Raw genomic sequence first — 26,061 nt, 5'->3', positions numbered from 1 at the left:
GTATGTCATTGTGTGTGCCCGTGTGTGTCCGCAGAACTGAAAGCACATTCCTGTGCACCGAGCCTTGTATCTGAACAAGTCTGAACGCGGACTTGTATCCCTTTGAACCCGGTTGCGTAGCGAGTGAGAGACAGTGCGAACCCCCGCGGGGCTGTCCTCCAGGTGCTTACCTCTACGGATCAGCAGGTGGACGCTTCTGGGCGCCGCCATGTTGGCGTCGGTCACGTGGCCGCGAGCGCTCGCTTCTCGCCCCGCCCCCCCTCCCCCCCCCGTTGGAGCCGTCCAGTCGCCGCCCTGCCGAAGACCCGAGGCGCCAAGGCCGCCCGAGGGGAGCGCGCGTGCGCGCCGGGGGCTGACTGCGGGAGCCCCAGCGGCTGAGCGGCTCCGGCACCGGGGCCAGCAGGGGAACCCGCGACCGGCCGAGCGCGCTCCGGCGGCGAGAGGCGGGCTCCAGCCGCGGTTCGCGCGTTCGCTCTGAGCCCCCGCGCCCAGGTGGGATGGAAGAAGCCTGTCAGGTAAGCCTGGCATCCAATATTTGTAGCATCAGCATTTTGGTGCATGGAAACGTAAAGTTGGGAGGAAAAAAATAAAGCACAATTTAGTGTTCCACATAGTACTTTGCATCGTCTGCCACTTTGTTGCAAATTATTTCCCTGGATTCCGTTGAAAGGTAAAATTTGGTTCAAAGTCACCAGCTGCCCCGTTGCGTCCCAGAATCTACATTACTCAGCAGAGAAAAGAGATAAAACAGGATCTATGTGCAGCTGCAAAATCTATTCTGGGTACCACAGTGGTTATTATCTTCAAGGGACTTCTCTTTCTCCAAGGACACCTCGCGCAGCCGTATTAAGTAGTCTTAATCCTAAATTTGACTTTTAAGAATGAGAGGATGACGTCTGCCAATTGCTCTGCCAAACGAGGAAGCCTACGGAAGGCCAATTATGAGTCAAGTGAGGGAGCTGATGTATCCCTAGTGATGACGGTGCCCATTTTTTTACCAAATTCCCTGTTCTTATCTGCGTTCTGGGGCAGATTTCCATCCTATCATGGACCAGGTATTATCCATTTTGGTAGCCTGGTACCCAGCAAAAAGCCTGATAATCAAGGAATGTCTGGTGAAGGAATTGAACTCTCCGTGGACCCAGTCAAAGCAAGAATGTAACAGTTTCCTGGACTTTACATGCAGTAAAGATTGATAAGGATTCTTGGTGAATGTGTGTGATGTCTCCTAATTAATTTTTAAGAATTTAATTTAACTACACACTCAGTGAAAAACCCAGACAATTCAGAAATGAGTAAAGAAAAAATGCTTAAGTCCCCTTCCTCCTCACCTGCTCTACACACCACAAGCCTACTCTTCAGCCAACCACTGTGTGCGTCATTCCATGCCTTTTACAGGCAAATATGTATAAATCTTTTAAGCAGAATCACATACTCACTGTTACAGCTTGCTTTTTCCACTCATCAAAAACATCAAATCTCAGAACACTTAGCTAGGGCTCATTCTTTTTAATGACTACATAGTCCTGATATTTTTACTTTTAAAGAGAGTGAATTTGGATAGTTCATTAGAGGACACATCTATTTCTTGGAGACCCAGTTTTGTATGCTTTTGGGTCACCTCAAAAGAAAGAAAAAATGTTTTCCACTGAGGTAAATAAGATGTACAAGGATGAGAAAGTACTCTTTCCGATTATTTCAAGCCCCACCTTTTCAAACACAGGCCAGTTCCAAAGAAAGAGTTTTTTTAACTCCTCCGTGTAACTGAAGCCAATAATCTGAGTGTAGAAAAGGAGCCTGAGAGTCAGCAGAGCACAGAGTGTCAGGAATTGTGCAGAGAAAAGAGACCTTGAAGTCCCTAGAGAAATGTCAGAAAGCAGTTAAGCCCAGTTTCAAACACATCTGAAACAGAACACATGTTCATGTGATTCAGTTCAGCCAATCCTTGGAAAACAAATGCACGATTTATTCCCCTGCAACTAGAAGGGAAAGGAAAAGGAAACACTGTGAGGACATAGTGGAATGCAGTGAGGAAATCCCCACTAAGTTCAGCATAGAATGTAGATAGCTAGGACGAGCTAGAAGTAAAGCAGATGTGAACATGCACAGGTGATAGCTTGTCCACTGATCCTTGACTTAGCATCTTTCATCACACCCTTCTGCCATTAGAAAGATTAAGAACTGCCAGCATGTGTCCTCCAAAATCATCCATGTATGATACATATGCATCCTGACCCACAGGATAGAGGGCTAGACCTCTGACATCTAAGATCCCTGGCAATCTAGCATCTGTGATCCTGGGTTTTCAGGGCACTAGATTGCTTTGACTTAGGTGAGTAACCATTACTGACTCACTTCTCTACTCCATTTCTGCCCACTTGTGAAATGAAGGTTCATTATATTGTGGCACTTCACCAGTTTGAACTCCCACCATTATTCAGATTGTGTACTTGTGTTTCCTGAATTAAAAGTTGAATGATTTTTCAAAACCAGGGTTCAAGAAATAAAGCATAACTTCTTAATACCTTCAGTTTCTGTGTCCAAAAACTCCTTCTTCAATGTTGAAGTATTTGTATTAATTGTGATTATTGTTTTATAGATTTTTACCTTGGTTTTTAAAAGATCGTGTTATTAGCATCTTTTAAAATCTTTTAATCTTTCATTAAAGAAAGAAATTCTGATATTCTCGTTTTTGAAAAGTCAGCTTTTCCTTCTTCCTTCCACATGATATTTTATTATAGACTTATACTACGGAACTTTTTCAAAAGCTGTATATAGTTTGTGATAAAGTTGAAATGATCAGTTTCTGTAGTGTAGATATTGAATGTTTGTAATTTAAATTCACATTTTAAAATGCTCTGGGGATTATGCTACATGAAATAAATCCCTTTAAAACTAAATTTTGCTTTATAATACATCATCCTGAAACTTGTTTCACAAGTTTAGATTTTTTAAATGCTTACAAAGATTACTTGTAATTCAAGATGCTTAAAAAGTAGACTGTAAAAGAAAGACTAAAGTACTTACATATCTATAGAAGAAAGTTATTACGTATGAATACAAAAGACTAACTGAAATAATGTATTTCCTGCTGGGCACAGGGCAGGTTCTGTGGCCTGCGGTGGGGCGGAGAGGAGGGTAGGGAGGGAGGAGGAGGGGGAACTGGTGCCCTGGGGCTGCCTGGCTTCCATGGGGCTTGCCTTTAAGTCAGGTACCTTCATGCCTTCATTCTCCCTTCCTGAACTTGCTCCTCAGTTTTGCCATCTGAATCAGAAAACTTAGCGCTTTGATTTGATTTCAGGAACGTTTCTTAGCATTCTACTCTATGGCTTAAGAAGATTTCCAAAACTACCCTGCAGTTTGTTCACTTTTAGTATGAGGAAATACTTTTATTTATTTACATTTTTTAAGTCAAATGGACATTCTTTCTGCATAAACATAATCTGCCTGTATAATAGGGACCTGTCTCAGTAGCTGATTGGACCCCTGGAAAGTCAGGGTCCAGCTTCAAATGATTGTATGTTCAGGCAGAAAGTTTCTAGGGCATTCTCTTAGCCAGCTTGCTGGCAGAATATCATTTCCTATCATTTCCTTTACCAGTCACTTGATACAACAATGGATGTGTTACTGGATAATCCTGGGGGAACCTCAGATAAAATGTGTCAGTGCTCTGTGTTTTTTTGAGGAAAAGTAATGTCATATTCGAGGCAGTTGTGAGAAATCGAGGGGCTTTCTCCTCACGGCTTGTGCCCCGTTTCCTTCATCTCTAGCTGTGCCAGGAAGCCAGGAGGCAGGGGAAGGCAGATTTAATTGTAGGTGACCCTCATGCCCCTCCTATTTTTGATTTGTATAATGACATTTTTCTGGCCCTTATAATTCCTAGGCAAAGGAAACTTTTAAGTCCCACCCCCTTCTAACAAGATTGCCCTATGTGAGCCCCTTCTTGCATTGAAAGCCTGAAGATTTCATGGATGTACAGCTATTTATAAACCCAATCCAAGTGGGCTCAGCTAATAGCCTGTTGCACCCTCCTGAGCAGCCTGCAGTGTAATTAAGCAGAGTAGAATGGGACCAGAGAGGGCTTACTTAGCTGTAGATTAAGACCAAAACTTTGTCCCATGGGAGTTGTTGCTCTCAGGCCTGGTCTGGCCTGCATTCATTTCAAGCTGGTCCAGCCTGTTGGCTTGAAAGATATGGGAGATTTGTAAGCAGAAATAGTGCTTCAGCCTAACAGCCTGTCCATTGTTGGAGCAGCAGCCCACTTGGTATGGTGGCAGGGGCCAAGGGAGGGAAGGTGTGGGAAGGCTGCAAGGAAGAGGATAAGGGTGGTCCCAGACCTTACTCACTGTTGCATCTGAGTTTTATCTTTTTATTTTTTAGTTTTAAACATTGAGGTATAATTGATTTATGATATCATTAGTTGCAAGGGCACAACATAATGATTCAAATTTTTTATAGACTATACTCCATTTATAGTTATTAGAAAAGATTGGCTGTATTCCCTGTGCAGTACAATATACCCTTGTAGCTTATTTATTTTGTAAATCGTTTTGTGCCTTTTAGCCTCCTAACCCTCTCTTGTCCCTCCCCACTTCCGTCTCCTCATTAGTGACCACTAGTTTGTTCTCCATATCTGTCAGTCTCCTTTTTGTTATACTCACTAGTTTGTTGTATCTTTTAGATTCCAAATATAAGATAAAACATACAGGATTTGCCTTTGTCTGATTTATTTCACTAAGCATAATATCCTCCTGGTCCACCCATTGTTACAAATGACAAATTTTCATTATTTTTATGACTAACTAGTATTCCATTGTATATATATGCTGCATCTTCTTTATCCATTTATCTGTTGATGGACACTTAGGTTGCTTCCTATCTTGTCAATTATAAATAATGCTGCTATGAACATTGCGGTGCATGTATCTTTTTGGATTAATGTTTTGGTTTTCTTTGGGTATATACCCAGGAGTGGAATTGCTGGGTCATATGGTAGTTTTGTTTTTGGTTTTCTGAGGAACCTCCACACTGTTTTCCACAGTGGCTGCTGAGTTTTATCTTGAGGGACAAGGCTTCCTAGACCTCATTTCTTAAAACCGGCTCTGAGGGAAGTTGGGTTAAAGCAGAAGTGTGTATTCATCCCATGAAATCTAAATAAAAATGTGTACCATTATCTACTACCATCTATTCTCAATTAGTAATCCCTGGAAAAGTAGCACCCGCTTACACACCCTGGAGAACGAAGAATTCTATGCAGAGTAAGGAAGAAAGGAAAAAATTTCCAAGAGAATTTAGTGATTAATCAGTCAATCAATAAAAACTGAAGTGCCTACTCTAGGCTCCAAGGAGATATGGTATTATTTTTGTTCTTAAGAAACTAATTGGAAAGTTGAGACTAACATGCTCACAAAATTGTCCATAAAGAAAGAAGAAATACCCTTGAGACTATAAGCCCCATAGGAGCAACACCACGTGTAGGGGTCACAGATTTTGGCTATCCCTGGCTGCCAAGAACTGAGAAAAATGCTGAATTCTAATTATGTAAATTCCCAGGAAATTGCACCTGTTTAAAATCCTTCCTGCAAAGAAGAAGGTGAAAGGGAAATAATGCTTCCTTTAGCATCTCAAATCCACATTTGTAAAAGAAGAGAAAGGAAAAGAAAATGCTCTCGATCTCATTGTTAGAAATTTTTAAAAGTCTGTTTTGATTTTTCCTTTTTGTTTACACATGTATGTAATATGTGCTCTTTAAAAACATATTAAAATACTGAAATATGAAATATAGAAAGTAGAAGTCTCCCAGAAAAGCTCTCTCTGTGTAATCACTGTTAACGAGTTGATGTGTATTCATCTAGGGCTCTTTTCTATGCATATACCATTTGCTGAGCTTTCTAAGGGAAGGGACCTATTTTTACCATGACCAGTCACACATGTATATAGAATAAAAGACAGCAGATTAGGCAAACCACATGCAAGAGGACAGGAATGCACAGTATTACCAATGTTTTTGTTGCTGCCTACTGTGCACTCTCTTTTCCTTCTGCCTTCACTCTGCCCTTGTTTCTCTTCCAGTATTTCCACTCTTTTATAAGATTATTCTTTTTATTGTTCTGTTTCCCTTTCCCTCCTGAAATGATGCTACATTCCTGGTTACTTTCTCATATTTTTCCATCTTTGCTTATTCTTTGGCTGGATTTATGGTTCTGTGTTTGCTGTAGTGTGTCTGAGTAAAAACATACGGTCCTGGAGGATTGTGTGAGACCAGTCCATATAGAAAGCAGTTGGACTGTTAAGATCAGAGGTTGAGAATATTTGTGATTTTGATATTTCTTACCTATAAGCATGAAACAGTGTTCCGTGGTCAGTGAACAGTTACACAGAATATACTGCAGTAAGAATCTCTAAAGTGGAGATTATGAAATAACAAGGGATTTAATAATAGAAAAAGAAAACTAGGTTTGTGTGTCCCTTTCTCCTCTCCCATGCTTCGCCTCCACTCCCCAAACTGGCTGACAAACTAAGCAGAAACGCACCACTGCTTAAATGCATTTCTTAACTTCTTCTCCTCGCCTCTCACTCAACAAATTCTATATTCAAGACGGAAGCTGTTGAAACAAACATTGGGCAGATGCTGCCTTGACCTCTCTTCCCATTGAGCTGAGCTCCTCTGTGCTTGCCCCATCCACTTTAACCCAGAGAATAACCTGTCTGGAGAGCATTCTCCTCATCTGAAGCACACACAAGCATCCCCGCGTTTTCCTTTACTGGAGAAAGGATAAAGGAAGAAAGGCGGCAGCTGCTTTAGCAGCAGACAGCACACAAGCCTCACTGTGGTGGCCCCACAGCCTTCACAAAGAGGGATTCAGAGAGCTAGGCAAACAAACTGCACAGCCCAGTACTTGCGCACAGATTCACCTGTCAATATTACTAATTAAAAGTCTAAAGAACTGTCCAGGTGAACTGAGAGTCTAACCAAAGCATGTTTTTCAAATGGTCTTTTATAAAGTTGGAAGAGAGAGAGTACAGTTGAAGAACTGGAGAGGGCTTCAAAGATCATCTAGCCGACTCGAACTCTACCCCTGCCCATTTTAAGGTAAAGCTAGCGAGGCCCAGAAAGGTCGTAGGAGAGAAGATTCATCCCTTTTCTGTGGACATTGTAACCCTGGAGGTCTTAAAAGAATATTTTTATAAGACATTTACAAGGCATTTCTTGTGGCATTTTACACACAACATCTCTTTAGATATTCATGAAAACACGTTACACTCTCATTGCATTATGTTTCTCCACGGGGTTAATGAAAAGCCACCCAAATTGTGACAAGAAAAATATCAAAGCTTCAGTTTTACATTCAGGGTCTGTTGATTCATAGAACCAGGGTATTGTAGATGGGGACAATTTGCTTTTGGTAGCCAAATAAAGTGCACAGTAAACTATGTTTCCTTTGAGAATCATTTCCAAAGAAAATAATTATTTTTTTAAAAAATTATTTTAAAGAAAGCTCTTCACTGTCTTTTCTTTTGGCAAATTCTGATTTGTGGAAGTCACACTGAGCAGTCTCACTGTTTAAAGGTGCCACCTGCCTGCTTCAGGTAAGCATACTTAAAATTTCCTTGGTTTACAGTTGTATTTTATTTGACAATTATATGGTGCTTCAGTTGCTGAACAATATAGTAATATTATTTAAACAAAATTTTATATCAAGGTAACAAATATATAGTTTTAAAAAACATGCAATTATAACAAAGTTTACAGGGTGAAGGTATAGCTCAGTGGTAGAGCACTTGCTTAGCATGCATGAGTTCTTGGGTTCAATCCCCAGTACCTCCATTAAAAAAATAAACAATCCTAATTACCTCCCCCCAAAATAAAAAAAAAATTAAAAAGCAAACAAAAACAAAACAAAATAACAAAGTTTACAGTCTGCCTCCCATTGTAGACAGTCTGGTCCCCAGTCTGACCAGACTCAACCAATTTGAACTGTTTTTGTTTCTAGTTAACTGCTCAAAGCCATGCCAACTACAGTTGACTTTCTTGTACACTTCATTTTTCTGGAGTTCATAATTTCTTATTCTGTTGGACCTGTTACTTTTGTAGACATGTTATTCTGTTGCCATCCTCAGATTTCTTTTTATTGGAATCAGATTAGTTTTACTGTTTCTTGTACTCTACATCTTACGTGCTCTTTGATTTCACCTTTGTGCCGCTGAAATAGATCTACAAACAACTTCATCAGAAAGTGTGTGAACTAAGTTTTCTGCATTCTTAGATTTCCAAAACTACCTTTCTTTTGCTCTCACTCTTCAGTATAGGATTGGGTATAGGATTCTACATTCAAAATACTTTTCCTTCAGAACTTTGAAGACATTCTTCCATTATCCTTTAGCGTGAAGTCTAATGCTGCTTAAATTTCCCCTCCTCTCCCATTACCGGTTTGCCCCCTGAAAGCATTTAGCATCTTTATTTTATGCTCAGTGTTTTGAAATTTAATAATTTAGCCTATATATGGATCTTTTTAGGTAAGTGGTATAGTGGTAAAGAATGCAAGTCAATTGTGGTAACTCACAGCAAAAAACAATGAGACAATGAAAATATGTATGTTCATGTGTAACTGAAAAATTGTGCTCTACACTGGAAATTGACACAACATTGTAAACTGACTATAACTCAGTAAAAATAAATAAATTAAAAAAAAAAAAAAGAATGCAAGTCACTTATACTGCTTAGGCTGAAGTCCTGTCTCTGTCACCTACTAGCTGCGGGACCTTGGGTGAAATCCTCTTTCCACATCATTGGAGGAGGATGCCAAGTGTGCCTCTGAAGGTTGTTGTGAGAACTGAAATGACCATTCCAGGTACTTAGCAGATAGTAAGTGCTCCTTAAATGATGATTTAATCTTGCTCAACCTTTGGTGCACTCTTCTAATTTGAAGATTAATTTCTTGAACTCTGAGGGATTATCCTCCCTTTCTTTGATAGTATCTGTTTGCTTTTCCTCTCTGAAACAAAAATAAGCTGGCTATCAGATTTCCCACACTGATTTCTCTTTTCACTCATACTTTCTCTTTTTGATGTTCCGGGGAATTTCCTCAACTTTATACCCCATGTTTCTCCTGCTCGAATTATAACAATCATTTTAAATTTCTAAGAACTCTTTCTTATTCATTGTTCCTTTTTCATAGTATTGCTTTTGTTTCATATATGCAGTATCTTTTCTTTCCCAATTTTTATTTTGAAAACTTAAAAAACATAAAAGGTTGAATCAGTGAACATCTGTATATCCCTTCCACCTAGATTCTGTAGTTAAAAAATTGTCACATTTGCTTTATTCCTATTTACGTACATATGTCTGTGTATGTGTATATACATATGATATGCCACCTAAACAAACATACTTTTTTTCTGGACCATTTGAATATAAGTTGCAGATGTCACCACTCTGCTCCTAAATACTTCATCATGTAACTTCTAGGAATAAAGACATTCTTCTACACAATCACAGTACCATTGTCACAGCTATGAAAATTAACAAATTCCATATCATCTCATATAGAGTCCATATTCAAATTTCTCTATTGTCTCAAATGTGTGCAAAACCTACCAAAATGTAAAATGTTCATACCTTTTCACTCAGCAGTTCCATCACTGTCTTGCATACATACTCCTATGTGCACAAATGGGGTAGAGATAAGCACATTCCCTGCAGCACTGCTTCTAAGAGCAGATGATAGGAAACAGCCTGAATGTCCGTTCATTTAGTATTGGGTTAAACACATTGAAACCAAACTATGGACTATCAAACAGCTGTTTAGAATCAAGGTGTTTAGAATTGAAGTGTTCAGGTATGTACCAATAAAGATGAGTTACATTAAACTGGAAAAGATTCCAAGTACTGCATGTTTGTGTTCAAACAAAAAATTACGGATGTTTGCAAACTGGTAATTAACTCTGAGGGACAAAAGAGAAACTGGTAAAAGTAATTGCCTCTGGAGAAGTGAATTGGGTGACTGGGTAGGGAGGGCAGTTTACTTCTCATCAAATACTCTTACTCGTTTTGAGTTTTGTACTACGTCCATGTTACATAATGAAAAATAGCGCTTAAAGTAGATGAATATTTAATCCCATATAGTACTAGTTCTTAACCTAGGGTGATTTTTGTCCCCCAGAGGACATGTGGCAATGTCTGGAAACATGTTTGGTTGTTACAGCTGGAGGTGGAGGTAGTGCTACTGGCATCTAATGGGTAGAAGCCAGGGATGCTGTTAACCAGCCAATACACAGGTCAGCCTGGCACAACAAAGAGCAATCAGGCCCAAAATGTTAATAATGCTAAGTTTGAGAAACCCCACTGTAGAGCAATTCTGGATGATGAGGTTTGAGAAGAGCTAAGCAAGGCAAAAGGAGTGAGCAAGAAGAAAGTCACGTCTATATGCCCAAGCATTCAAGTAACTGTGCCATTAAGATAATTCCTATTTCTAGCTGTGAAGGGTGGTTGGAGAAGTCCAATGTGCTCTTGTTTGCATAGTTTATTCCAAACTGGTACAGTGTCAAGCTACTCTAACCTTAGTTCCTGTTAATAATTTTAACTGTTGTAAACAGTAAAATAGCCACTTTAAGAATGAGGTCAGACTAAACACGATTTCTAAGGCTTTCATCTGATACTTGCACATGTACACACAGCACATGTACAAGAATATGCATGCGCTGCAGCTCTGTTGGCAGTGAGAAATACTGGAAACAACATAAATAATAGTATTGTTGTTGGTAGAGTAACTTATGGTATATCCATATAATGGATACCTTGCAGCCATAGGTCTAATGACCTCCAAGCTATGAAGTTTAAAAAGCAAGTCTGAGAACAGTGTATGTGGGAGGTCACCATCTGTACATATGATATATAAAAGATACACATGCATGTATCTGTGAGAGATATGCAAGGTATCAGAAAGTGATTGTTTCTGGAGGACTGGGGCAAGGAGATTTTCACTGTATGCCCTTTTGCACTTTTGTACTCTGTGCATACTACTTATATACATCAGGAATGCTCTAAATCAATGAGTAAATGCACTGTGTAACTCCACTGCAACACATAATACAAGGAGAATGAAATATGTATTATAATAAAGGTGTAAAGAGACATGTGGAAACACAGAAAAGTTTAGATGTTGGAAAGTTGAAAATGTTAAGAGGAAATGAGGAATTTCAAGCCATACTTCAGGTGAGGCACCAGTAATTTTAGTCATTACAAATAAACATCCTTTTTCCTAATACCTGCTCCACTAAGGTAATAAAGACAAGAGGACAGCTGGGGTATCTATCTAGTGACTAGGGCAAACATGGAAGTGGAGGTATTTCCCATGGGAGATGAAGAAAAGCCCCTCTTAGGAAGAGCCTACTGGGCTGGGATGCTTAAGACTTGGTTGGCCTATTTGATGGAAGATGAGACGGGGGAGTGGAAGTCAGGAGCCCAGGGTATAGTCCTGGCTTTGCCACTAATTCATAGTGTGACTTTAAGCAAGTGAACCTCTGGATCTGTTGTCCATCTATAAAAAGAGAGTGTATATCCCAAAAGACAAATTTTAAAAAATCAAATAGGTGATTCCTGTCAGGGAAAAAATTTCACGAAAACAGAAAAATATCCAGCCTTCCCATTAAGCAAGAGGAATATAAATTTGAGACTTTATACCTGTTGAGACAAAAACAAAATCAACATCCCATACCATTGAAATTCTGTTAAAACTAGTATACATGTTTGTATCTGTTAGTAATTCACAAAGCATTCTAGAAAATATGGCATGTTTATGTAACTGAGCCATACAGATATTCCCACTCTTTGACTCAGTAACTGCATTTCCCGGAATTTATCTTAAGGAAATAGTTAACAGATACAAAAATATATATACATAAAGACATTAATTCATTTGAATGTTGTCTGTAATAAAAAGAAAACCTAGGTAAATGTTAAATATGGGCACATCAACATGAAATATTACACATCTATGAGAAGCATTTTGAACACTAGATATGTTAAAAAAAAAAAGGCTACTATGTTCAATGTATATAGAGATAATATACAAATGTAATTTCACTAGAATGAAGAACTATGGGTACTTTATATTTAATCAGTATTTAATATTCTTAAACTGGCTTTTAAATTCTAATAAAAAGAACTTAAGAATAAATTTGAGGAATTAAATCATTTGACCTGTGAGGTCTATGATTCTAGTAATTCTCTGATATAGCACTGAGGGCTTTGCTATGAGCTTTCCTCTAGTAGGCAAGGATGACAGTGGATCAGATAAATCTTCAGAATAGACAAGACTGCAGTGCAGCAGAGGCCCCTGCAATTTGGAAATAATCAGGGACATATAGTGGGTTTTTTTTTCCTTTTACACATAAACTAACTCATATATATACTTTGAATTTTGTGTGATTTATAAAAATAGTTTTAGACATAGCATAGACTACATCTACACCCACATCTGAGTATAAAAGCGTAAGAGGGATGAGAAAAGATGTGAGAAGGATAAGCACAGATCTCAGGACAGCGAAGGAGTCTTGAGATAATTCTAGTACAACCTCATTTTACAGATGAAAAACACTGATGCTTAGCAAGGAAACATGATACTACATGTAGAGAAAATGCAATTTGGAGAAAATAGGGAAAAAATTAAAAGTGGGGGAGAAGAGAGGGGAAAAGGTAAAAGCAGCAAGTACATAGTCACGTGTATGTGGATGATAAAAGGGATGACGGCTACCACCAGAGGGTGAAAAAGTGACCACTAAGCCCATGGTCCTATACATCTATCTTGGTATCAAATTACCCTGCACAAGGTGCAGAGCTATCAGACTTCTACTCTTTTAACTCAAAGTGAAGGCATAGACTTTCAAGCCTCAAAGATCAATGCTAAACGAGATCTTTAACCATGAACTGAACATAGAACATTGTTTAAGAAAAAAAGTACAGCAATTTGATATCACATTGGCTTTTTCTGATTTTTATAAAAAAAAATGTTTAAAGATGCTTTATACCGATTTTCCTCCCTCAGAACTCATTTTTAAGTATCAGTTGTGAATTTCAATAAAAATTTTTTAAATCTGCTAATTTACATGGAAAACAAAATCTTTAGTTTCAGAAAGACTTTGAACTGGTTCATTCTATCTGTACAAGTTATGTACATAAATGTACTCTCAGAAATTAGCAAGTCTTATCTCTGTATATAAGCTTCTGAGATGAGAGTATTTGAAGCTTTTGCAACACCCCCACTTTAAGGGGATGGCTTTAGTGCCTTTGGGATGCTGCTAGCCACAGTTATTTTGTGTCCAGGATTACTTTGCCTTTCCTATATTTGGCAGATTTTACTGATGGAAAGCTGATCTAAGGACGAGATAGTGCTTGTCTAAGCTGGGATTTTGCCTTGAGCACTGAACAAATCAGATTTTAAAAGTAAAGTTCAACTTACATACCATTTTTGATGTTATACAATACCTGGCTTACTGGCACACATTAAAAAATCAAGTTTTTACTTTTAATGATTCTGTAACCAGCAACTTATTTAACTCTACTTCAATAAAGTAAGACTATGTTAAGCAATTATTTTGTTTTTTTTTTTCCTTTTTGGACTTTGACATCTTAGTAACCTTGTAGCAAATCTTAACAGATACATACCTCGTTTTACACAAGATATTATTTCAACAGTGGTATGTAAGTTGGATTTATGTAAACTGATTTCTATCTTATCTTACATTATCATTATTTATAAAATATTTACAGTAACTTTTAAATTATCTTGAGTTAATATTTGATGCCAAACATTTAGGTGTTAGGCTATATCTAGTTTCCCTTCCCTCTCTTATCCACCCCACCCCCAACAAGCAGTTAACAGGAGCTTATTTAAAACAAAACAAATCTATATTAGGAATAATTCCTATTTAGAAAAATCACATAGGAAAAACAAAATTATCAGGAAGACCTTAAAGAAATGTGTTTTAAAGGTGCCAGATGTAAAAGCTTAGAAGCAAAGCATGGGAGGAAAAATAGTAAAAGTTTAAAAGTTTAAAAGTTTAAAAATAGTAAAAGTTTAAAGTTTAAAAAATAGTAAAAAGTTTAAAAATAGTAAAAGTTTTTCAGCAAGACTGAAAAAGTTTATCATAAGTATTTAAGAATCATATCAGCACACACTAACATATCACAACTAAGCATTTATTATACTGTTTAAGAAGGGAAGCAATTGCAGTGGTATTTCAGAAGCTGTATCTTTTTTAAATGTAATATGCTCATAGACTCTAAACAGTATTTTAAAATATACAATCTCTCCAAAAGAAAATATTCGACTAAAGATAGATAACTTTTAATGTAAGTAAAATGTTACAAGATTTTAAAATTAAAATCATCTGATTTTTCACAACACAGGTACAGAAATTCAGAAACTTCCTGTACAGAGAAGTGTAATCTTTACTCTTGAGCGAGGCGTTCAATAACACGTCGATAATCTTCCACAAGTTCCTGAAAGCTTTCTTCCAGCTGTTCATGTTGCATGCTTATCTCTATTTGGTTCATCTGGTTTGTCAGCTCTTCTGGTCTAAGACATTTCCTCATTTTAGCAAGATCTCTCTGTTTTTTCTAAGCAACAAACACAATTACGGGTTAGACTAAGAAAGCTGAAACATTTCTTTATATTAGAATTTTAAGTCTCCAATGTTAAAAGTAATAGTAGAAGGAATATACCCAAATTTGTCCTATACAGTTTTTTCTTAAGGATGCCTAAACATTATGTTAATCATGAATTACAAACCCTCTAAAAGGAGGGTTCCAGAAGACATGGAATTTCTGTCAACTGATGGTAAATATAGATCTATGACTAATAGCCCCCTCTCCAAAGCATAATAAAGAACTGGCTAGTGTAGAAACTCAAATACTTCTTTAACAAATAAAATATATTAACTGAAGAGAAACAATTGAGATTAAGTGCTATTATTTCATCTCACTATTTAATCATTAACTAATTACATTACTTTTAATTTCAAGCTGGCTGCTTCTGCCACTATGCTCATTTCTGAGTTTCCTTACCCAGTGATGTATTTATGGACCACATATTGATTTTAAAATAAACTGTTGGAAGTTTCAGAAAGATAAGCCAAAAATTGTCCCACTTTAAAAAACAACATTAACTAGAGTTTACTGAGTCACTACTATCCAGACATACATTTATCTTATTAAACCTTTTTTTTTTTTTTAAACCATTCGCCATTTTACTGAGAAGGAAATCACCAGGCTCAGGAGTCTGCACCATGCTGAGGAGCTGCTAACAACTTTTAGGCAGGACACTGTGTCAGGATAGTACTGTGTTAGTATTGCTGAGGATGAGACTGAAGGGCCAAGTTAGCAGCTACTGCAAGAATTCAAGCAAGAGATGATGGAAGCCTGGACCAAACCAGTAGCAGCAGAAATGAGGGGACAGGACAGATTAAGGAAAGAACACACTGGGTGATGTGGGGAAAGAAGAATGAAGAATGACTCCAAGATTCCTGGATGGGTGACAACACTGCATTATATAAAACACTTTAATATATGACACTTTCATACATTTTGGATAAACTGCTTTAGATCGTATCAATCCTCTTTTATTAAAGTATGTAATAAGGAGCTACCTTTACATAGAGATCAGAAATCCTATGCATTAACTCATGTGATCCTAGTGACTCCATGAGATAGGTACTATAATTTTCTTCAATTGATAAAGAAAGAAAAAAAAAATACAGGAGTTAAATAACTTGTCACAGAGGTAATAAGCTGAGAAGCCAGGATTCAACCCCTAACAATCTGGTTGGAAGTCTGTATTCTAACTATCTAACTGCTTTTCAAAAGACAATTAAAAAAAAACAAACCCTAAAAACAGTATCTTCAATCCATCCTAAAAACTAATAAATGTCCCTTAAAGAAAACCCTAATGATTTTGGAATATAGACCAATCTGTCATGATTTCTACTTAAAAAGGTCAAAATTAAGCTAAACTTATAATCACACAAACATTTTAAAAACAAGGTAACAATAATAAAGTTTGGAAATAAGCCTTTACTGAAATAAGCTACTTGATAGTACAAAAAAATTAGGCTGATACTGGGTCTGATTTGGTAGAGCTAAGTAAACGACATTGCTATGACTACAATCAGAAAGAAAAAAACTTGATTAATATTAGACGCCCCGCTAAAGCAGTGCCAGTCAAACTTAAATGTGCATACAGATCACCTTGTTAAAACACAGATTCTGATTCAGCACGTCTGAGGTGGGGTGAGATTCAGCAGTTTTAACAAGCTCCCAAGGTGATATTAATGTTGCTGATATACTGACCACACTTTGAATATTAGTTCTAGAGAACTGATGAAAATTCAGATTTATTGCTCCTAAGGCCTGGAAGGGCAGTACATTCTGTACTCTTCAATCACGTAGATAAATGTTTTGTGTCTGCTGTAAAAGTTATTTTTTATGCCAAGAGGCACGACTGCACTATATAAGAGCATCTAACTTAAGGAAATGGCTCAGGAACTAAAGGGTAATGCATCCAAAAAATTATCATGCTATGTGACAGGAATATAATCTACTTTTCTAAATTGCTAACTAGTTACAACATTTATTAAATAATCTAACCCCATTGTTTGAATATGCCTCTAATCATAATAAATTCTTACATACAATAGAACCGTCATATTAATTCATAACTATTTATCAATTTTGTTCCAAAATAACCTGTAGAATGACTCGTGTGTGTTTTAAATGATGCTGTTTTTAAATATCTAAGAGCACTAACTTCCCCAATTTATCTCCCCCTTCCTTACCACCGTCAGTTTCTTCACTGCCAGTTTTTTTCACATGGATTTCAGAATTCATCTCTATTATAATTTTTATTGGCATGGCAATACATCTATGAATTAAATTTAAGAGCTCTAAGTACCTAGGAATAAAAAATACATATACTAGCTTTATGGGAAAAATATGAAACTATATGTAAAAGTTCCTCTTAAGCATGTAAACTATGGCTCAATTAAAAAAATTACTTATTTGAGTTATTTGTTATATTAACGTCAATATTCCCCAAACTGGATATGTATACCACTTTGTATATGTATGACATGTTACAAATTAATCTTTTAAAGAATGTGTTTAAAAAACTAAAAAAAAACCCAAAAGACTGATTTGGGGAACACCCCCATCTAGCAAAATGACATACATTGATTGGGAGTACAAATGAAACACTGAAAGACAGGACTCCTTAAGACTGGAACAGAACTTTTATAGGCTTCAGAATAATTTTCTCCCTCCAAAAACAAAAACTTAATTCCTTCATATATTAGGGCTGTTGATAACTTTTAATTAATGCAGACAAATTAATTAAAGATGGTATTAGTATCAATTTAACATTTGGCTTTAACGTGTAAAATGTGTTAAAGTTCCAGAAAACAATCCTTTCTTCTTGTCCGGTTTTCACAGGTTCCAAGAGGGCTTACAAAAATAATTTTAAAAATGCCACCACCTGTAAGGGCTCTTTAATTTTCATCTGCTGAACTAGTCTCTTTTGTGAAGTGCAGAGATAAGGTTCTTTTGTAACAATTCAAAAATAATAATGGTGTGGGGGCATATGAAGAGTCCTAGAACTTCTCAAAAGATATCTTTAAAAACATGTACACTGTATTGCATTGCTTTCTCTTCAGTTCCTCTATATGGAAATATTTCCATTTTACAGATGAGAAGCCCAATACCCAGATGTTAGTAAGTGTTGACAGTCACACAATTTGTAAAAGGCAGAACCAGACCTTAAAACTGAGTTTTCTGATTCCAAATCCAATGATATTATATAGCAATGATTCTAAATTTTGTATTTGTAAACCAATTATGAATTAAAATATGCTCATGAAACAATATAAAAACTTTAATGCTAAAAAAAACAGCTACACCAACTTTTCTTTTTTTAGCCAAATTGTTCACATTTCTTTTTTTTGAACACCTGAAAATTACTTCTGTACTAGAGACAGAGTTTCTTGTTGTGCTTTAAAAAATGATTCTACTTGATACAGGTTATTTTTATTCCTTCTTGGCACTGATACAAATGAATTATCAGTGTTCAAAGAACTTTTAAAGTAAGGTACAAGTACTTTTAATAACCACCCAGAAAATTTCTTGGGGTGGTGGGTATAGCTCAGTGGCAAGAGTGCATGCCTAGCATACACAGGGTCCTGGGTTCAATCCCCAGTACCTCTACTAAATAAATAAGCAAATAAATCTAATTATCGCCCCCCCCCAAAACAAAAAAATTGCTTAGTGGGACAGTATGATTAAGCTGATATGGAAATTCGATCCCTCAAAAAAGGCAGCACAGAATTAGTGGATTCTGCTATCAATAAATAATTTCATACCTCAGTAGTAACTTAATGATAATCAAAATTATACTTTCTTTTCATAAAATGTATTCAATTAAAAATGTAAATTCTAAACTCCAAACTTTTCCCATTAGGCATACATTATAAAGACCTTAAAAAAAATTCTAAGCCACATTCAATATTAAGCAATTTTACTTCATTCTTAAATATAATTTTGCATTTGAGAATGCTGATAGCACAACAAAGTATGAGTATCAGCTTGGAATGAGAAACTAGAGAAAAGCATCTGCATATATTCAATAAAGAAATCTTATCACTTCTCTCATGCCTATAGGGCATTCAGCTATTTCAAGGCTTTTACAAAGTTTGTGGTATATTTTCTACCACATTGTGGCTATCAACCCAAAGTTGGCGAGAGGGACTCTCAAGCTTTATTGGTTTTCTCAATGGGATAGAATACCAAAAACTAAACTCATTAAAATGTGCATACTATAAATAGGGTTTGAGCAAGTATCTGAAGAATTTGTAATTTGTATACGAGCTTTGGTGCAAGGATGGTGATACCCATCTTGGCTGTTAAGAATCTAAAGAGTTTAATAACCAGTTTTTGGTTGTCTTTTAGATAAGGTGAACTTGCTGGACAGGTATGGTACTTAACAGTAATATAAAAAATCATTATCATTCTTTAAGAGTAGACAATACTTGCTTTTATGAACTTATCCATTATTTGCATAACTTTATGACTACTATTTACACTTAGAATTCATCATCTATCATTTGCTGTAGCTGCCTATATAAAATCTCACAAGTATCTAAGATGCACAATTCAATACATTTTTTTACTTTCCTAAAACAGTTTTAATACTCTTAAATGTTGTCATGATAATGTCTACTTATACTGTTCTATCTGCCCAAATTTCACCATAAAGAAATTTTCTAGCTAACTAGTATTACTTAAAGATCAAAATCTTTGGAAAGCACCATCTACCAATTTTCTGATGTTTCTGAATTGATAAGCATAAGAATTGATAAACAGAATAAAATGTTACTACAGACAGTTTTGGGGAAGAGTCCATTATAATTTATTACAACCTATTATATGCAGATGATAGTTCACAAGATAGAAAATAAACCCATTAAATTGCTTAATGAAATGACACTATGAAGAAAAAAATACATATATGAATCCAAGATACAAAGATTTATAGTCACAGGCAAATTATTATTATTTTTACATCCTGAATGTGATACGTTTAAACAGAATTATAGTGACAAGTTAGGAAATACAGTTGCACTGCAAACAAGATGTGATAAAGGAAAAGAGCTGGATTCAACGAGGAGTGGTGCAACCCAATACCATCAACATTCAAGACTGGCTCTATAAAGCAGAATCTTTGACAAATAAAACTTGGATTAATTCAGGAAAATCAGAACTATGTATACCTGATACACTAATTACTCATGAATTATTAACTGACTTTCTCCTTAAATATTAAGACGGATTTAAATTTGTCATTTATGTTCCCAGCTATTGTGCTGTATAAGCCTATAGGTATAGTGTATATAAATGCAGCAAACACATGTCAAGTGCTCAATAATTATTTGTTGAATAAATTAATTAATATTCTCCCCAATTAGATTACTGCCCAGCTACAAGTATCACAGGAAATCCTCCTCCACACAAGTTGTTGTGGACCATATCTACCTTAATAATGGTCAAATGATGATGAGGCCAGATTTGATCTAGGAGGGGAGACTTCTGAGTTAGAGGAAAATAAAGGAGATGAAAAAATGGAGGGAAAGGAGCAAGAAGAAAGAACATTTGAAAAAAAGAAAAGTAAACAACATTAAGTTGCAATTTTAGCTATAGTCAAGTATAGAGGTTACAAAAGGCAACCAAGACCATGTTTAGGAAGAAAGAAGCAAAGGTAAACAGAATATACATAACAAGTTGGAAGACAATTAGAAAAAACTAATATGATAATCTGTTAATGAAGTCTGCGCATTCAGTTTTAAAAGATGCATACAAACGAAAGGAAAAAACATGAGGAGACTAAATCCTTGGGATTAGTTTTTAAGTGAATGGAAACAGATTTATAGTTTATATTGGAAAATTATGACGGAGAATTCTTGTAACTAACTGGAAGAATATTTTCACTTTTGTAGAAATTAATTTAGCAAGACAATTTGGACTCTCATACAATGGCATTTGCTAGATTTTCTTCTTCATTTTAAACACTGACAAGAATATAATGTTTAAGACTCTTGAAAGTCCTACCTTATATGGGCTAATTAGTCTTCTTTTAATTTCCAGTCTATAGCTTCTGTATTGTTCAGCATCGCTCATATCAGTTACCAGTAGTCGAAGAATTTCATAAACCCGTCTAGCATGTTGCTAATAAACCAAATAAAAGAAAAACATGAACATTTCAAATTACAAAACAGTAACATTTCCCCAAAAGAACACAGCTTACATTGAGTATCTGCTGTGGGCCAGAAACTGTGCTAGGTGCCAGACAAAAAGCAGTGAAAGATAGTCTCTGCCCTCAAGGAGCTAGCAGTCTACTGGTAACACAGATGACTGAGGTATGGTTACTTTAATGACAGAAATATACACAGGGTATAATGGTAACATAGTCTGGGAATGGTGGAAGTGTTAGAAGAGGATTCCTGGGGGAATAAAACCTGAGCTGAACCTTAAAGGAAAGGGAACATGCCATGCTTAAAAGAGGGGAGGGCACTATGTGAGTGTGCATGTCACATGCACATGTGCAGAAGCAGTCTGACATTGCTGGAGCACAAAATAAAAAAAGTATAAGGAGTAGAAGCAAAGTGAGGATGAACCTTATACACCGGGTTGAAGAGCTGGGCTTTTATCTAGTAGGTAACAGATTTTTAAATGCAGGAATGAACAAAGCACATAATTTGAGTTTTAAATATAGCATTCTCTCAGCTACATAGAATGGTAGCAAAAAGAAGGGCAGGGAGACCAATTAGGAAGCTCAGCTATTAAATCAGGCAAAAAAATGATGAGGGCATGAACTGAGATAGCACAAATAAGAATACTAAGGGAACAAGGATTCCAGAAATACAGAAGAGGAAAGACTGGCCATGGAGGAGGGTATGGAATGACAGTGAGTTTTCACAGCCTAGGGAGATTTAGGAGGCAGCAGAACACATAAATCTGAATAGAATTCTAGTCTAAGGGTGAGGATTTAAGTGATATCAGTACACAGGCAAGAGTTTAAACCATGAGACTGGTTAATGGTTAAGATCATCCAAGGAAAGCCTACTCAGTGAAAAGAGGGAAGCGGTCAGAACTCTGCAGTATAGTGAAAGTCAAAGGGCAGACAGAGGAGACAAAAATAGTCAAAGACATATTAGAAGAATTAGGAAGTTTTGGTAACACCGAAGCCAAAGGAGTAGCCCATAGTTTTTCTGTTTCTGCCATTTCACTTATGTATTTATTGGGTATGGGGAAGCGGTCAGGTATTGTAGGCTGGGAAGATGATACTGATCTTTCTGGAAAAAACACCCAAGCTGAGCCTGAAAAAAAAAAGTATTATCTAGCTAGGCAAAGATGAAGGAACAGGAGAAGGGGGTGTAAAGGCAAATGGAATAGCCTATATAAAGGGACATAAGAGGAGGAAAGATGTAGAATAGTTGAGAAATGGCAAGAGGTTTAGTAAAGCCAGATCATGTGGGAAAGTGGTAGGCAAGGTAGGCAAGGGCAGATTATGTTGGGATCTGTGTGCCATACTAAATTCTCATTAATAAATAAAGGTTTAATAAAGTCGGGAGATATCAATTATTTCTAAAACATTATTTCATCTTAAAGCCAGGAAACCATTAAAGTGTTTTTATGCATCAGAAGATGGAAAGTTTTGATTCAAACTGAGTTGTTTGCTGAAGATCAGGCAGTGATCAGTTAACTTTCGGTAAACAGTTTTGGAGCTCAAGTGGAAAATCTGGATTGAAGATTTAGATGAGACCTCCCAGGTGGAGTAAGTAGAACGAGAAGAAATGAGGATTGGATAAAGAACTTTGGGGGAAGAATTATCTTTAGAGAACATACAGAAGAGTAGAAGCCAGTGACATTATCTCAAAGAAAAGAATCACAGTGGTAGGTGGAAAACCAGGAACTGCAGTGCCTTAGAAGCTGAGGGAGGGGAAGTCAGGGGTACCAAGTGCTAGTCCTTATTACTGAAACACCATTCATCCCACACACTTTAATAATCCAAAACTTACTCATTCTTCAAGGCCTAGATCAAAATGCATCCCTCCCATGAAACACTACGACTCCCTTGCTTACGTAAATCTAATAAACTCCTCTGAACTCCCATATTATTTTTTTCTGTACCTATCTTAAGATACTTACTACTTTAAAATTCAAACAAATATATATAGAAGTATAAAAAGTGAAAGTGTTTTATTCCAACCCTTCTCCCTACCAATGCAATCTCCAGGGGGCATTAACTACTTTACTAGTTTAGATACACATTTTCCCAAAAAGCAAACTTAAGATCTTACTATCCATCTTTGTTCTGTTACCCTTCATATAGCCTTGAAATCAATTATCCTTCCATTCCATTAATGAGAAAATAGAGGCAAAAGGAGGTAAACTAAACTGCCCTAAGAGCAAGTGGTGAAGCCATATCTGAACCCAGGCAATCTGGCTTCAGGGCCTGTACTCTTAACCACTGCAACTTCCCACACATGTACTCTTAGTTTATTTGCAATGTTTAAATAATGTACTTAAAAAAAATCTTCAAACTTTAAATATTCTCCTCCTACAGAATAAAATACCTTATTTATTTTGAACTTCTGTTGAGCCTCTATTGCCATATCTTCACTGAATCCTTGCATTAACTTTTCCCGGGAAAAACAGGGCAAATCTTGACAAAGCTTCACAAGCACAAAGTCTCTTAATTTCACGTAGCTTTTGGATGGATCTTCCGCTAAAGAAATAAAGCAGAATAACATTTCCCTGACCGAACATAATTTCTTCATTATCTGTAATCTCAGTATACATGCTAAGCTTAGAAAGGCAAATATTCTTAAAATAATTATATATATATATACATACACAAAAGTTACAATGTAACAAATTATTCCTTATAAATCAAACAGCACCATTATCTTTGTCAAATAAAATTATAAGTGTAATCCTTTTGCAAAGACATACGTATTATTTGTGAAATTAGAGCTACTCCTTTTCAAAGGTAAACTTTTTGACTGGTTTGCTGTCATATGCATCTTAGTTTTATTTTTAATTAAACTAGCTGTATAAATAAGAGATTCAAGTTTGGATAATCAATTCCAAAAGCAAGTATTTTTCTGATAGCTAAGGGTTCCAAAACTCAATTTATAACTCCCTTACTTTAATAAACTTTAGTCTGCTATGCTTCTTTTATCCAAATAAAAAAAATTCTTCCTTTTACAAAAATAAATCTTTTTAATTTAGAGAATAAAGTGAGAATGACTGATCCTTTCTTCACTGCATCTGAATAGCATAGATCTTTCTTTATGTTTGTCTATGTTATCTACACTAGACAGAGAACATGAGTTTGAGTCCAAGTTCTGTCATTCATAGATGTAGGACCTTAGGCAAATTTCCTCACTTCTCTTAAGCCTTCCTTTTCTGATTAGTAGAGGACTTGAAACAAAGAATGTTAAAGTGTGAACTAGTTCATGGATCATAAGACAATACTATTACAATATCAATAGTCTACAAACTATTCAATGCAATCCCTATCAAAATCCCAGCTAACTTTTTTTGTTGCAGAAATTGATAAGCTCATCCTAAAATTGATATGGATATGCAAGGAACCCAGAATAGCCAAAACAATCTTGAAAAAGTTAGAGGACTCACATTTCTTGATTTCAAAACTTACTACAAAGCTATAGTAATCAAGACAGTGTGGTACTGGCATAAAGATAGACATGTAGATCAATGGAATTGAATTGAGAGTTAAAAATAAACCCATTTATGGCCCATTAAAGACAATTCAATGAGGGAAAAAATAGTCTTTTTAACAAATGGTACTTGGACAACTGGATCTCCACAAACAAAAAGAGTGAAGTTGGACCGCCTTTTCTCACACCATACACAAAAAATTAATTCAAAAAGTATCACAGAACTAAATGTAAAAGGTAAAACTACAAAAATTTTAGAAGAAAACAAAGGAGTAAATCCTCATGACTTTTGATTAGGCAACGGTTTCTGAGATAATGGAACCAAAGCACAAGCAACTAAAAAATAGTAGATAAATAGGGCTATATCAAAATGTAAAACTTTTGTGCTTCAAATGATACCATTAAGAAAAAATGAAAAGACAACCCACAAAGTGGGATAAAATATTTGCAAGTCATATATATGATAAGGAACTTGTATCCAGACTTTTTATATAAAACACTTTTCAATAAGTAAGAAAAAGACAAATAACCCAATTAAAAAATAGGTGTAAAAGGTCTAAATAGACTTTTCTCAAGAAGATATACAAATGCACAGTAAGTACATGGAAAGATGCTCAACATCATCAGCCACAGGGAAATGCAAATCAAAACCACAATGAAATGCCATTTCATGTCCACTAGGATGACTAGAATCAAAAAGGCAGTAACAAGTACTGATAAGGATGTGGAGAAACTGAAACCCTCATATACTGCTGGTCAAAATATAAAATGGTACAGCCACTTTGGAAAATTGTCTGATGGTTCTTTAAAAGGTGAAACATAATTACCAGATTTTCCACCATTTCCATTTCCTAGGTGTGTACCCAAGAGATATGAAAACATAGGTCCACACAAACACTTGTACCTGAATATTCATAGTAGATTATTATTACTCAGAAGAGCCAAAAAGTGAAAACAACCCAAATGTCCATTAACTGATGAACAGATAAATAAAATGTATGGTATACCCATACAATGGAACATTATTTGGCAATAAAAAGAAATGAAGTACTAATACATGCTACAGCAAGGATGAATCTTGAAAACATGCCAAGTAAATGCAGCACTCATATATTGCATGACTCCAATGTTCAGAACAGGCAAATCTACAGAGACAAAAAGTAGATTAGTGGTTGCCTAGAGCTGGGGGGAGGGTGGGTAGCAAGGGTAGGGGAATGAGAGGACAGAAGTAACTGTTAATGGGTACTGGGTTTCTTTTTAGAAGAGTGAAATATAAAACTAGATTATGGCGATGGCTGCACTGTAAGTATGGTAAAAATTAATTGTTTATTTTAAGTAAGTGAATTGTATGACATGCTAATTATATCTCAATAAAGCTGTTTATAAAAAAAGTCTGAGCTATGGGTAATGATTTATGATTAAGTCATTCATTCAATCATTCACTCCATATGTATGAATACCTTCTTTATGGTTCTGTGTAGCACTTCATATCCATATAATTATTAGGTAATTATATGACTATAGCTTTAACGTGAAAAGAAGTGAAATTCTGTCATTGTATCAGTTTGGTATGCAATTATGATTTATAAAGTATGGACAGATAATGAAATCAAAAGTGAACAAGCTAACTGAAATGCAGACCTAAATAGAAAATCAAGTAAACATAAGACTGTAATGTAATTAGTTATTCTATCCCATTCTTCTGTCTTTTCTATATTAATCTGGTTGCACCATGCAGTTATACAAGCCACTCAGAAACCTGAAGGACATTCT

General features: G+C 36.1%; 2 protein-coding genes across 5 annotated transcripts in view; both read right to left on the bottom strand.

Moving 5' to 3' along the window:
• The window catches only part of METAP1D (methionyl aminopeptidase type 1D, mitochondrial), an 83,183-nt gene extending 82,571 nt beyond the window's left edge, over nucleotides 1–612 (bottom strand). The window contains 3 exon segments of the mRNA XM_010960681.3: nucleotides 171–267; nucleotides 270–584; nucleotides 586–612. Coding sequence (XP_010958983.3) covers nucleotides 171–267; nucleotides 270–584; nucleotides 586–612 — 439 coding nt within the window.
• Nucleotides 613–14,184: 13,572 nt separating this feature from the next.
• HAT1 (histone acetyltransferase 1) overlaps nucleotides 14,185–26,061 on the bottom strand; it is a 48,469-nt gene continuing 36,592 nt past the window's right edge. For all 4 annotated transcript variants that reach the window (XM_045520921.2, XM_010960682.3, XM_074363884.1 and 1 more), the window contains 3 exons: nucleotides 23,179–23,330; nucleotides 20,651–20,767; nucleotides 14,185–14,620 (listed from right to left, as the gene is read on the bottom strand). In XM_045520921.2, the coding sequence (XP_045376877.1) occupies nucleotides 14,453–14,620; nucleotides 20,651–20,767; nucleotides 23,179–23,330 (437 nt within the window). In that variant the 3' untranslated portion in view covers nucleotides 14,185–14,452. The remainder of the gene's footprint in view (nucleotides 14,621–20,650; nucleotides 20,768–23,178; nucleotides 23,331–26,061) is intronic.

Source organism: Camelus bactrianus, chromosome 5, assembly GCF_048773025.1.
Source record: "Camelus bactrianus isolate YW-2024 breed Bactrian camel chromosome 5, ASM4877302v1, whole genome shotgun sequence".
Lineage (NCBI taxonomy): Eukaryota > Metazoa > Chordata > Mammalia > Artiodactyla > Camelidae > Camelus > Camelus bactrianus.
This window is presented reverse-complemented; position numbering and strand designations above follow the sequence as displayed.